We start from the raw sequence: 14,194 nt of genomic DNA on the forward strand, positions 1-14,194 counted from the left end.
CTAAATTAAGGCCTTGATAACTAATACTTGATATACTTAATGTATGTCTGTACTGCAACACGTTTTAGAAACACCTTGATGACAATTATTTAAGAGATCTAAAGGAAAACATTCCCTGCTGTCAGCAGCAGACCTCACAATCTGGTCATTATTACTCTTAGTCTTACTTTAAAATTGCTGCAAGCAAAAGGAGTTTGATAAGTTCAGTTTTTATTTTCTGCAAAGTAAAATTAATGTAAACTTTCATAATTCATATTTACTCCATCCATTAAACCTTTGTGTACCATGGCACTGATCTTATGGCAGTCAGAACTTGAAAGTCAGGTTGCTTGCCCATGACAGAGGTTTCTAAATCAATAAATACATTTGAAAATGAGAACAGTTCACAATATAAAAGCACAGGATGTGAAACCAAATGCTTCATTACACAGGAGCTGTTCTTTAGAACTGTGTAAATACAACAACTGTCACTAGAACACCCTCTATAAAAATAAAATGCTTTGTTAATATCTGCTGTTACCTAAAGTTAGGTAAATCATGCCAAATAGCACAAAATACAGTAGCTGGAAAACGTAGGCCCATCTCATTCTTCGGCATAGCTGTCTAGAAATCAAGAGGGATTATCTGCTCCTTCCTTAAGCTTTTTTCTTTTTTCTTCTAGTGTTTGTCGAAATACTTCTCTCAAGGTGTTATAAACATATGGCCCATTTTCAGAATCAAAGCTTGTCTGATAAAAGGGAGAAATTGAAGTTCAGTTGTTAAATTGATGTCATACAGCAAAATGCAAAGGAGATGACCAACATAAAGAAAAGTTCTAAGATTTATCAAAGGAAACCTGTATTTCATGATGGGGTACTTAATGCTGAGTATTTTCAATGTTATGCTGAGTGGACAGTAAAACAAACTAGTAGAAGGAGAAACGTCACTTGTTTCAACAGGTAACATGTCTGTAGGTTACAAGAGATTAGGAAGCAGGAGGGTGAATGTTCTGTTCATATAACTGCGCCTGCTGAATCGGAGAAGCAAGCAGCTCTGAGCTCAGCAATGTCAAGTATAATCTGGCACTGCTGTTAAATGATCCCAAAAGCAGAAGTTATTTATGCACAACCTATATTAAGGACCCAAAACATAACTGAACTGCAGTGTAATTCAGAACATGATTTTAATCTGATGGAAAGGCTCCAAGTGGTACAGAATCAAGAGAAGCCTTTGGTAAGCTACTCCCAGTGACTAATTATTCATACCCCTTAAAAAATTATCTTTTCCCTAATCTGAAGAAGCCCATCAATTGGCAGTGATCCAAACCCAGACAAATGGGACTAAAGGATTAAGGCTGTAGTGACAGGATTTACTGTTGCTGAGAATATTCCATACCCTTTCTGTAGGCTGATTATTATAAAATGTAAACTCTCAGAGAGTGAAGCATGTGGACACTGTGTGTGAAGGAACTGCTGTAACTTTCCTCACAGAGGCCTGCTCTGTTAATGCACCCTCCATGATTTAAAACAAATTAATAAAGATGGTTACTTGCCTTAGTGAAAGCTTTAATAGCACGAGCAAGTAAGGCCTCCTCCACATCGGCTGGTAGCATTTGCAAGTTCACCACACAGTGTAAAATACAAAGGATAGTCTGACACTGTTCCTGGTGGGTAGAAGGAACAGCAGCTCATTAGAAGAAATATTTTCATGAAGAACATTTAATTTTCAAGTTTTGTTAAGTGCTGTTTAAATATCAGACCGTGGCTTTGTGTATTGAAACCTTCAGGTGCAGGAGTTAGGGAGGGAATTTTCACCAGCCTAAAAAAAGCCTCTACATAATTATTTCAGTCATGATGGAAGAAACTCTCCTCTTGCAATGTACCACAAACAGCTCTGGAAAGTTCTAGGAGGTTGGACGTGCATCTGGAGACTTATTTTTAAAGGTCCTCTATGAAACACTGGCGTTCATGAGAACTGGCATGGAAAAAGTGAGATTTGATCTTTTCAGCCCCAGATGTGTATGCATGTTCAAGGCTCTTTCCCCAACTATCATAGGATGATCTGCACCTCTCTCTGTCCTACCAAGTCTCCTTCACCACTGAAGGAAGCTTGCAGGAAGACACCTGGGCAGTACTAGCAAAGGGAGTGAAGTATCTCTGGGGTGCTAGTTCCATCCCTTTTCCAAGGGAGATAAATCACACTCCAGGGACTTCACTTTGTGACAATTAAATTAAAACTTGAGGGATTTGTGGGAGGAGCAGCTAAATATGCACCAGTACATACCAGGGGCTGACTGCCTGGAGACCAGATTGGCAGGAAAGAACCTGGTGTCCCAGTGCATGCAAAGTTGAACATGAGCCAGAAATGGGCCCTTGTGGTTAAAGGCAGATTAAAAGCGTCCTGGGCTGCATTAAACAGAGAGTTGCCAGCTGGTCAATTGAGGTGCCATGTCTGGACTACTGGGTCCAGCTCTGAGCTCTTTGGTACAAGAAGGACATTGACACACTAGAACAAGTCCAATGAGGGGCCACAAAGATGATTCAGGGACTGAAGCATCTCACGTACAAGGAACTTGCTCTAGTTGACTCTGTTTGGAGAAGGGCAGTTGGACTACAAGTCATCCAGAGGTTCCTGCCAACTATTCTGTGATTCCAAAACAATTTAAAAAAGATAATGTAAGATAAACTAATATTTTTAAATATAACCCCCCCCTAATTATTAATCATTTCTATTTATTTATAACATGTGTCAAGCAGTAATTTTTCATTTCATACAAATAGAAAATTAAGACTCTGACAGAGTGGAGGAATGCTTCAGGAAGAAACATGGTGGGTTTAGATGAACTTAGTTATTCTGAATGTCATGTCATGAAGATGGTGACTGCACATAGAGTTCTGACTACCTGTTTATTAGAAGCTGTATTCCTGGATATCTGGAGGCTGTTAAGAAGGGCCTATTTTCTTCATAAATACTTCAAAACCAGAGAATCAGGAAATGAAATTGTGTGAGAAGAATAGAGGGGGGTTGTTTGTTGGGGAGGTGTTTGGGGTTTTTTTATATACCTCACATCTAGCCCTTTGGGGAAAGCACAGTTAAACAGCTGGGATCAGAGGTACCTGTTTTTCATAGAGATTTCAGAATACAGATGGCCACAGTTCTGATTTACATAGAAGAATTTGGCCTGGCTTCTGATTCCTCAAATTGGCAAATTCTACCTATTCCTTGCCCCAGCTCTTCCAAAGCTAATGGATTAAGATGTTTGCACAGCAAATATGACAGCCATGAAGCACATCTGTCAGATGGGACATTAACAAAAGCCATCCTTCCAGTCACAGAGAGAAGGTTTCTCATCTTTGCCTGTGGATCTCACACTGCAGAATGTGCAGGGCAATATGCTGAACGTGAGCAGATAGTATCTGGTATTTTTCCTATCATATTAATCATCATAGTACTGGTTAAAACTTACACTCTTCGATACCACAATAATCTTCATTCTTATTTTGAAAGAAATTGAAGTCAAGTGCAATCCCCTTGTCTGAAGGCCATAAATGAATAGTTTAACATGCATTAACAAAATGTACTTGGCAGTTAAAGAATTAATTGACAGATCTACCTTTCTCAGTAAGTAGAGTGCCTCTTGTGACTCTGTGCATTTTTGTGCCAGCATGTCAACATCATCTTTGGATATAATAGGTTCTTTCAGCTGCTCTATCCAGGACCACATCAAGCTACAGAGGATAAAAGGATCTCTCTCGGTACAGATTTTATCCCAAGCTCCATCTCGAGCATTCAGTTCTTTCTTCAAAACAAAACAAAACAAAACAAAACTGAAAATGCATCATGTCTTTCCTTTTGCCAACATTCCTCTTGGCTGCTTATGTTCTAACAAAAAAAAAAAAAAAAAGACTTAAGAGTTGCAAAAAAATTTAAAACTCTAATTTTTTACAAGGCATCAATATTTACCAACAGTAACACAAGTGATTCCTTAAAACAGAAGGATGACATAAACAGTGCAGCTCAGAACCTCCCCATTATCTACTAGAATACATAAACCAGGTTGGATTCCAACTTCAAACATTGCCGGGAGGATTTGGCTTTGAGGATAGGCATTGAAGTTTCTACTAAATTCTTCTACCCACAGAATCCTCTGATGAGTTCTGAGAAAGCACTGATTAAAATCAACACAGCTCTACCTGAAAATCTGTAGTACTCTTATGCTACTAGCAGCCAAGTTACAACTGCAGGTAACTGCGTCAGTTATCATTAGTCACTAAAAAGAATGAACACAACCAGAAGCAATGTTCTAATCTCCTGCTAGAGACCAAAATTGTAAGTGCATTTTGCTTGCTTTTGAAAGAACTGGCCTGTAACTGACACATGCAGTCATTCACTGAACCACAGTATAAACTGGTGTCCCAGTGTGCCATTTCAAAGCTCATGGTGGCATTTTTGCCACCTAGAAATTAACCTAGGTGAAATACGCAGAGCACATTAACATTGAAGCAAGTTAAAAATTACCTGCCACATTTCTACCTTCTGCTTCACTTCATCCTCTTCCAGAAATTCATTTATATCTGCAAGTGCTTTTGCTGCCAAAACTCTTCGGGCTTCCAAACTTAATTCTGACTGTATAACAATGTGTGGAATTGCCTCTGACACATCTTTGCTCCCTTGGTTTTCACATCCAATGGAAAAGTTCACTTTAGAAGACGAAGAAGAATCCGAGTCCTCAGAGACATAGACTCTTCTACCATACATATTAGTCTTGTGGTCTTTTCTATGACCAGTCTCGTTGGTAAAATTATGCCTTGGTGTTCCAGGTTCCCTGGTGTTGTGGATAGATGATAGACCTGAAGAGAAGGTTCTGCTGCGTGGCACTTCTTTGGTAGAGTTCCTTCTGTGATGAAGTGAGGATCCATCTTTTCGCCCATCCAGATTAAATTTACCTTGACTCCAGAACATGCATGTATTACGCACTAATGCTCCTTTGTGTAAATCAAATTGTGGCTTTTGGTCATCTGTGGCAGAACATTCCTCACCACTGTTCTGCTTAAGTTTGTTGCACAGTAATATCTGAGCAGGTACTGTCCAGGCAGTTTCTCCTTGTTCTAAAAGAAACTCAGTTCTCCTTAAATCTGACTCACTATAGCTTAGACGCCTTTTCAGATGAGTAAGAGGCTGGAGGCATTCAACATTCCTTCTTTTCCAAAGAGGATCACACTCATGTCCCAGAGAGAAAAGAGAATCCTGGGTCTCAAAAGTGGACGAGTGGGTGTGGGAGTCGGACGTATCACTGTCCTGCCTCATGAGTTCTCTGTCCAGCTCTGTGGACACTAACTGGGAAACAGTCTTTTCAATTTCAGCTGAGAGATCTGGTAGATCTAACAGTTCTGCCTCTATCACTTGTCTGTTTTCAGCCAAGTCTAGCAACAACTTGCAAACTAGATGAATAAGTTTTGGCACATGTTTGAGATGCCTACTCTCATAGCCATGGAGCAGATGCCTCTGACGGGTCAGGTACTGGGACAGAGTCACTGTGTGTGCCTTGGGCTCACAGCATGCAAATACATTTCTCAGAGGAACCAAAAACTGAGTGAATTCTCTGATGCATAATAACTGCCCTCTTGTCTGAATAGAATTAGGCCTTTTTGCTCTGACAAAAAGAATGGCTTGATCAGCACTCATTCTTGTTGCAAAAACTAAGTAGCAAGCTATTAGAACACCTGGAAAATATAAACACAAGCATTAGTTGAAGAACTGTCAGACTAAAGCAAATACTTAGTGGAACTATAGGATAAAAATTAATATAGGTGAAGATACAGGTTTTATGCCCTCTCATGATGCTGTTACTGAAGAATAGTTGCATTTGTTGGGTCACAAGATAGCAAACCCATTCTCGTGTTCAGTGAGAGATGGTTTCTCACCACAGCATCTCTGGGAGTTCCATCATCTGTGAACACAGGAGCAATGGTGGTTTCTACAGGAAGGAGATGGGCAAAACGGTCTTACAAAAAGTAACAGATTTTAGCTGCTCCACCAAATCCACCTCATCTAAAAGTGAGTGGCAGGTTTGTAACCATGTAATAAATACTGGACAATGAAACTATTGGTGAAACAAAAGTATAGGTGAAATTTTCCCATTTAAAAAAAAAAAAAAGCTGTCCCATTTGAATGGAACAGGAAACTATTACACAGATTCAAAAACTCTCTAACATTACAGGTCCTGTTTTTAATATAATAAAGTTGATCTCCTGTAGCCATTCACATAATTTTCACAAATGTGTTCTTTACTGCCAGGGTGGTGAGGCACTGGAATGGGTTGCCCAGGGAAGTTGTGAATGCTCCATCCCTGGCGGTGTTCAAGGCCAGGCTGGACAGAGCCTTGGGTGGCATGGTTTAGTGTGAGGTGTCCCTGCCCATGGCAGGGGGGTTGGAACTAGATGATCTTAAGGTCCTTTCCCACCCTAACTATTCTATGGTTCTATGTGTTTAGCATTTTTAACCATTTTATAGATGTACATCTTGCAATGATACAGAATCAAAACAAACTATTAATCATTTCTAACCAGAGAAAAAGAATTCTGTCGATTTTGCAGGAGAGCACATACCTGTTCGACCAAGTCCTGCATGACAGTGAACAGCCACCCTCCCTTCCTGCAAGGCGAAAGCCATGACTTTTACCATATCCAGTATAGTAGTGAGAGATGCCACTCCGTAGTCCTTCCATCCAAAATTATAAAAATAAACTAAAATAAAAAGAGAGTTATTTTCTGCCGTCCCCAATGTGAAGTTTTCAGTACTATACACAGCAGATATGACTAATAAATGAGAGCACTAAAACTGGATAATGGATCTTAGACTCTGACCACATATTGTCTGCAAGACACTATTTTCCCATTGCACTGTACACTTGCTATTGAAATTTGATAAATACATGAAGCTAGCAAAGATCTGTCAAACTAAAGTTCAGCAAGAATGTAAAAGGTGTAACAAAACGCAGTGATTCATACCAAAATTACTGAGCTATATATAGAGAGAGGGTAATTTTTTCTATGTAGAAATAAAAGCACTTCTTCAGTCAAAAGCTGCTTCCTACAGAGAGGCACTTCTCCTCATCTCACCATAATATGAAAGTACAAAAATACTGTCACTGCAAATGTCCTCCAATGAAACAACCTTTTATAGTCTAGATCAGAAAACAGGAATTGTAGCAGAATTTGAAATGCCATTAATGGTGTTCACATTAATTGTGAACTCAGAAGAAAAAGATTTAACCAGCTCTAGTCCTGTCTTTATTCTAAACACCAGAACATAAACCCTCTGTCTCACTCTAGATATCGACGACCTTCGACAATGTGTTACTCACTCTCAATTATATTTGCCAAGTTTCATGTTTACATCCCATTTTATGCAACATTTCCTACATAGCTGCTTTTAACACATAAGAATTCAAGTACAAACACCTTTAAGTGCCAAAATCAATAATTAATGAGGAACAGCAGCAGGAGTAGACTCACTTCCAGCCTCCATAAAAGCTTCAGGAAGGTAGGTAAAGCCGCTGTCTTGTTCTAGTGGATTCCCACAGCTTGCATGCTCCCCAGGACGCTGAAGGTTAATTATGGTTTTTATGCCACAACTTGAGGAAAGAATAGATGAGTCAAGGTATTATATGCAGCCAAAATCTCATTATCCCTTATTTTCTGAAACACACATTTATTCTTAGTGGAGAATAAATCTTTACCTGTCTATCATTAAAATGAAAGGATCTTTATCAACAATCCAGATCTATGTTGAAAGAGAAAATGGATCAGGAATTACACTAGTAATACTTACAGTAAGTAATGACTAAATTTGTTACCTTTCAAACTGTTCAATAATTTTGTACTTTTCAATTAATTCTGTTGAGGGTCGAGCCATAGCCAGTATGTTATCTGTAATCCTGAGAAATCAGAAAAGTAGATAATAATGCTGTTATTAATAATTCCCTGGATATGAATCTACCAAAGTAAGAATATTCTGTGATGATCAAAACCAACAGAAATATCTTGCTGATTAACTAGAAATTATTTTTTTGTAAATTCTACTGTCATACAGTGTTAGTGATAAATCCTGTTAAGCTGATACAGATACAACACAGTCAAAAGACAATTACTGGAACTGTTTAAATGCCAGGCCAATAAACATGGTAAAAAATCAGATCTGTTTGGCCTTTTAAGGTCTGTATGTGCTGAACAGCACTTGCTGTTGCAAAAAAACCAGTAAGGATGTAGAGACACATTTCATGTGACTGTTACTGCACATAAGCACATTTCAGAACATGCCTTTCATTATTTCATCTTTAGTAAATGTTTTTAGTTCTAAATTCTATTATGAACACATTTTAATTCATCTGCATTTTAAACCTCAGCAAGGACTGTCTATAACCTAGAACAGGTTCTTTGTAATTCTTGCATACAGATATTTATTCTTTTGGATCTAAACTTAGTGTACGTCAACAGAAATCTTTCATCATCTTTACTGGGCTGCATACAATGGCCATTATGGTTTACTGTTAAGTTGTAATTCTGAACCAAGCTATCATTATGTCTTATGCTTAGAAGCAGCTGATTTAAAAAGAAATCGTTACTTTCTTTTGAATTCTCTCTTTTAATAAATACAATTGATGCAATTACATTTTAGTGAGAGCAAATGCTGCTTATTACCAAGAAGAGTAGAGCCCTTTGATGGCTTGCTCCTGGTCACTCCATCGAGCTGGGTTTTCATACTTGCAGGCACGGCCACCACATGCCATCGAGCACTGCATGTGGCCAGGAATGACATGGCGAAGGTGCTCCCCTACTTTGGTGTATTTTGCTGTCGGACGCCTCGAACTTCCTGGAACACAGGGAAAAACAGATTTAATAAGAAAGCTGAGAAATGCATCTCCACCTTAAAAGTGTCAGTTCATCCTTAACAGTTCAACTTCATCAATATGAAGTTACAAAACCCATAAATACATGGAATATAGATTTAAGGCTCATTTTTCAACACAGACTTCAAGGAAGCACTCTGAGGGGAAAAAACTGCTTGCATTACTGCAGAAGTTGTCATTTCTCACAGTAACTTTAGTTTTTCCAATGGATTTAGAGGTGTGCAATACCCTTTGCAACAGAAAAACATGTCACTGTCCTCTTCCACCTGAAATCAAAAATACTTAAATACTTAGCCATACGCTTGAAATGGGGTTGGAACTGGATGATCCTGAAGTCGTTTCCAACCCTAACCATATTATGATTCTATGTGTGAACATGTGCTTCTGGTTCTTTATAACTCAGCTGTCACAGAGAAAAGCATGCATTAATTCCTGAGTGAGGAATGAGTGAACAGGAAAAATAATTAAACCTGAATATTTTATGCATCTCTATAAAATACAGTTAACAGAAGTATATTCAATTAATACCAAGAAAATGCCCAGAACTGCCAACAGTCTTAACAAAAAGTACTTTACTTTTTTTCTCAGGAAAAGTTGCATCCAGCTCCTCGGGGCTCAGAGATGACACCGCCACCATAACCCGGTGAGTCGATGATGAGAGGACCTCAACAGCTGAGCTCCGCCGCCTCTGGATGATGCGAAGCAGGGGATCGGAGGAGGAATGCCTCCGACCCTGGAAAAAGTTGCTAAAAATACTGACTGCCGAACGCCTCCGGGGTGAGCCCTGCATGACTGACCGGCCGCAGCTACTGGCTGGCTGCTGAGGATGCCCAGATAGGAAACTCAACTTGCTCAGTGCTGAAGTTGCGTAGAGCTGTGCATCCTTCTGTGCGCTCCAGCAGCTCGTCAGCATGGGCTGAGCTATCTCCATAGTAACTAACAGCGAAGGAGCTGCTGCCAGCCATCCTTGGGGCTGCTCCAGTCTATAGGAATGGAGCCTCTTTGGGACAAACTGTTCCGCTGCTCGATGAAAATAGTTGCATTTCAAGTAGATAATTTTGCAAATGGATGGGGAACAACCAAAACATTTTCCATAAACAATGTGGGTATTTAGTTCCTTGTCAATAACATGCATTCAGAACTCACTAAGGCACAAAATACTGGATTCAAAAGAACAATCAAAATATAGCTGGAGGCTCAGCTTCCTGAGAAATCTGTATGTAAGCACATTATACTCCCCCACCTTTTGGTTAGACATTCCACAACCACCTCTCCTCCCCCACTTGGTTGCTCCAAAATGCATCATTAGCTCTGTAATGATTGGGATTAGTGTGTTCCTACTGAAATGGTTCAGTACATGATGAATTGTAGACTGTTCACTCTGCACCATTCATATCTTCTAACAAAACACAATGTGTTATTCAAAACAAAAGACTTATTTTTTTTCAGGGCACAGCTGTTTTATTAAGCAAAGCTGTTAGCCCTGCAGACTGAGATAAAGCAGATGATGGGGGGAGGAGATGTATCTGTTGAGTGCTTTAGGCTTTTGAAGGTAGATATTAGGTGGCAAATTGCCTCCCACTTAGCTTTAAGCGTAGAAGAGAAGGAGAATGAGCTGGCCAAAAAGATTGCAGCACTCTCAAAAGCACATTTTCATGCCACTGTGTGGAGAACAGACTGTAGCAATGCTAAACTTTGTCATCCCATTGTCTGTGCATTTGACTGCAGGTTAAAGATGGGGAAATCAAGAAAACCCACCATACCTTTGTTCAATAAGCAACTGCATTTTCCTGCAGATACCTTCAACCTGTGTTTCTTTTTGTACTACAAAACCAGTACCTCTTACAGAGAAGTTTGCATAAGAGAAAGCTCTCTTCTGGTAAAAATTCACCAGGCAAAAATCTACTATCTCTTATAGATACTGAACAGGAATTGAGTGACTGAACTGTGAGTACTGCACCCCGGTCCTTAAGGAAATGTGGTAAGGTTTGTTGTAGGCACCAGGCCTGAAACATCAGTGGTGATGTCATCTGAGAAAAGGAAAATGTTAACACTGTTAACTAAATGTTAACATTAACTGAGCTGTTGTCTCAAAACTCTGACTATTGTAATTCAGCAATAAAGCTAGTATAAAGAGATGAGGAAACAGTTAAATATGCTTTTATTTGGGGGTTGGGTGGAAGAGAAAGGAGATGAAAAAGGCTATTTCAGGTGCTATGCATATCCAAGAAACATGCAGGATCTTTTCTAATTAATTATATTGCTTTCTTATATGTAATTCTTTTTCTCTACCCAGAAATTCTTCTTCAGTGTGTATCAAAAGACACTGGAGCCAGAAATAAGCAATATAAAATACTGCATGTCATTATTTTCCTCCTGAATGTAGCAGGATTTGACCCAAAACAGTATGAAATAATTACATCCTGTAAGAGTTGAAATTCTTCATTAGGAAGGGGAGTTTTGCTAAAGGTATGTTTGTTTTTTCAGAGAGCTGGGCTGTTTCTGAGCACAAAAATAACAGTTTCTTCAACCGAGAGATCTGACAATATGAATGTTACAGAAAAGCTCAACATGTTAACACATTGTGGTGATGATACAGTAATACAGTTTGGTTTTGTATATAAATATTTTATGTTTATAATTGGCGATAGTATTTCTGGGGTTTATAATTTTCTATGGAAAATGGTTTGGGGTTTTGGAGAGGTTTGGTTTGGGGTTTTTTTGTGGTTTTGGGGTGGTTCCCTCCCTGCCTCTGAATTTCTTGAAGCATTTTTTCTTGCCGTATCAGAGAAAAATTATTACCTGAACTCATATTTGCAAGATACAAACTGCTCTCTAGCAACGAAGAATACGGTAGTTCATTTTGCAGCAGAACTCCTGCAGCCATTGCAGTACCTGTTGAAACAGTAATAACATTCGCTGAAAATCTGCAACAGAAGCTCAAAAATGCACAATAAAGCTGAAAATCAAACCTGGCACCTGGTTATGAAGTCATCCAAGAACTAGGCAGTCTGACAGGGCCGGTACTGCCTTTTTTGTGCACAGTCATCTTAAAATTCAACAGCCTCACTCTCTGTTCTAGCAATTAGAAGTTTAGTTGATTGTGTATTTCAAGCTCTATAGAGTTTGACTGATGATGTGCTTTGTAAATGCATGTTTTATATGGACACAAATCCCTCAACTTATTTAATGTAAAGCCATGTTGATTTTATCACATTCTTAAAAGTAAAAACATGACCAGAGATCCTGACTGGAAATCTTGCAATGGGCAGTTTCAGCAAAGCCAACAGTATCATAATGGCAGCACTGCTTCTACATTGCGCCATTTATAGTTCTAGTTGATACTTGTCAAACAGACTGTCCACAGGCTTTATGCCTTCTCTGCTCTCTTCCCTCCTTGTTTTTAGTCTGTTGGCATGTTTAAAGTCACATATGTGACTATTCTCCTGTAACAAGAAACCTGAACACAGGTATCTATCTGAGCAGAAAACAGGGTTTTTTTCTCTTGCTTTAGCATAATTTTTAATACAAGTCCTGTTCTGAAGACCTTCTGACAAAAAAAAAACCATAAAGGAAATCTGTAAATGTGAACATATTCATCAGTCACTCTGATGTTTAAATAAAACATTTACATGGCTCCTGAGTGGATACTGTTACCCAGTGTAAGATCACTATTCTGCTTCTCTTACCTCTATAGGAAAATTGCTGCACGTATAACAAAACCCCATTCTTTTATACCAAACTAAGCATGTCTCCGCTCTATGTGTAACTACAGAAATTTGACTAACTAGAAAAAACTTAGGCCCCAAATTCTGCAAAACCAGTATAAGGACTCAGCAGTATAGATAGTGTTTTAAAACACAGGTTTGCTAAAAGAATAAATAGCACTTTGGGATGAGGTGGTTTAACAGTCTCAAGTGTGGTGTTAACATTTATTGTCCACCTTTTATCTGTAATTCTGCATAGATGTTTTTAAAGTAAATATTTAAACAGATTCAAATAGAATCTCATTCATGCAGATATTACATTATCTATCACATACTTGATATGTGATAGAATCAACTGTTCATCCAACAGTGCTAGTGGACTTTATTCCAGAAAGTCATATATAGTGTAGCTCTGGCCTTTTCAAGATGCTTAAAGGTGGAACAGAATGCACATACACATTAATAAACCTTTAATACTGCTATAGCAGTTGCCTCAAAACCATGAGAATTACATTTGTTTGTAAAAGCCAAAGGCCATTTGAAACTTCAGCTATCCTCAGAAATTAGTTTCTAATGTAAACATATTAATAGGACTATGAATTAAAATGAATCTTATTAAAGATTAAAGAATATCTGGAGCATTTTCTACTCAGCTACTTTGAGCATCTGACTCTGCACTTTTAAAAGTCTATAATAAAGAGGCAGGAATGCTTGCATATAATTGCATTCTATTTGGAGAAGTTCCAAAACCTCTATACTTTTCCCAGCAGACTTTGAAATCAGTAAGGGCTGGCTTTCATGATCAGAGGGAACTTTGTAGCTAAAGAAATAACTTTATTTTACCCCCCCAAAATAATTTTCAGGGTTAATAAGAGTTGAATTAACTAAAATTGTGAGTTCCTACTTCTCAGAAGGTTCTCCTAAAAACTCTTAATAGCTTCTAATAGCTTGTTCAGATTACATAAAGCATTTGATTTTTTTTTTTTTTTAAGCAGAATTCAGGCTGTCAGGGACCCTTAACTGAAAAGGGAAGAGATGGAGATTAATGCAGAAGATAATATACCTACAGTGTTACAGAATACTAGCAAGATTGTTCTAAATGGCAGAGGCAAACACTGTGTATATTTGCAGTGCAGCAAATAAGAGCTCCCTTGGTTTTATTTCAGAAGATACACCAAAGCCCTATTTCCTGTGCTGTATAACCCAGAAGTTCCAACTGACTTCAGTATTTTGTCCTCAGTTTGCTGTATTTATTTCCTGACAAGTGTTTTAAATTGCACAGTATGATCCATGTGCGCAATTCACTTGTATCTATTTCTGAAACAGAAAAGTGAGGCAAGATTATGACAAATTAGTTCATGGAATTCTACTGCTCTCCCTCAAACAGATGTAAAATGTAATTTGGGACAGGAAGTACTATCTCAGTGTTGATCTTACTAGAGAGGGGTACTACAATCCTGCACAGATAAAAAGTGTTAATAGTAAAAACAGTGCTTAAGTAAAAGAATCGACGCTCCTGATTCTTCTATGTAGCAGATACTTTTAGTTTTTAAAAGGTTCTTTTCAGCAGTTTGCTCATCACATGAACACTCAAAAG

General features: G+C 38.5%; 1 protein-coding gene across 1 annotated transcript; it reads right to left on the bottom strand.

Annotated features, from left to right (window-relative positions):
* Positions 1–610: 610 nt before the first annotated feature.
* Positions 611–9,680, bottom strand: PTPDC1 (protein tyrosine phosphatase domain containing 1; the record flags this gene model as incomplete). The annotated part of the gene is made up of 9 exons (XM_080625447.1): positions 611–727; positions 1,532–1,642; positions 3,593–3,778; positions 4,498–5,702; positions 6,588–6,725; positions 7,497–7,615; positions 7,838–7,918; positions 8,682–8,853; positions 9,467–9,680. 9 exons carry the CDS (start codon positions 9,678–9,680, stop codon positions 611–613), a joined length of 2,343 nt encoding a protein of 780 aa, XP_080481573.1.
* Positions 9,681–14,194: the final 4,514 nt, after the last annotated feature.

The sequence above is a fragment of the Psittacula echo genome (assembly GCF_963264785.1).
Source record: "Psittacula echo genome assembly, chromosome: 9".
NCBI classification, from domain to species: domain Eukaryota; kingdom Metazoa; phylum Chordata; class Aves; order Psittaciformes; family Psittacidae; genus Psittacula; species Psittacula echo.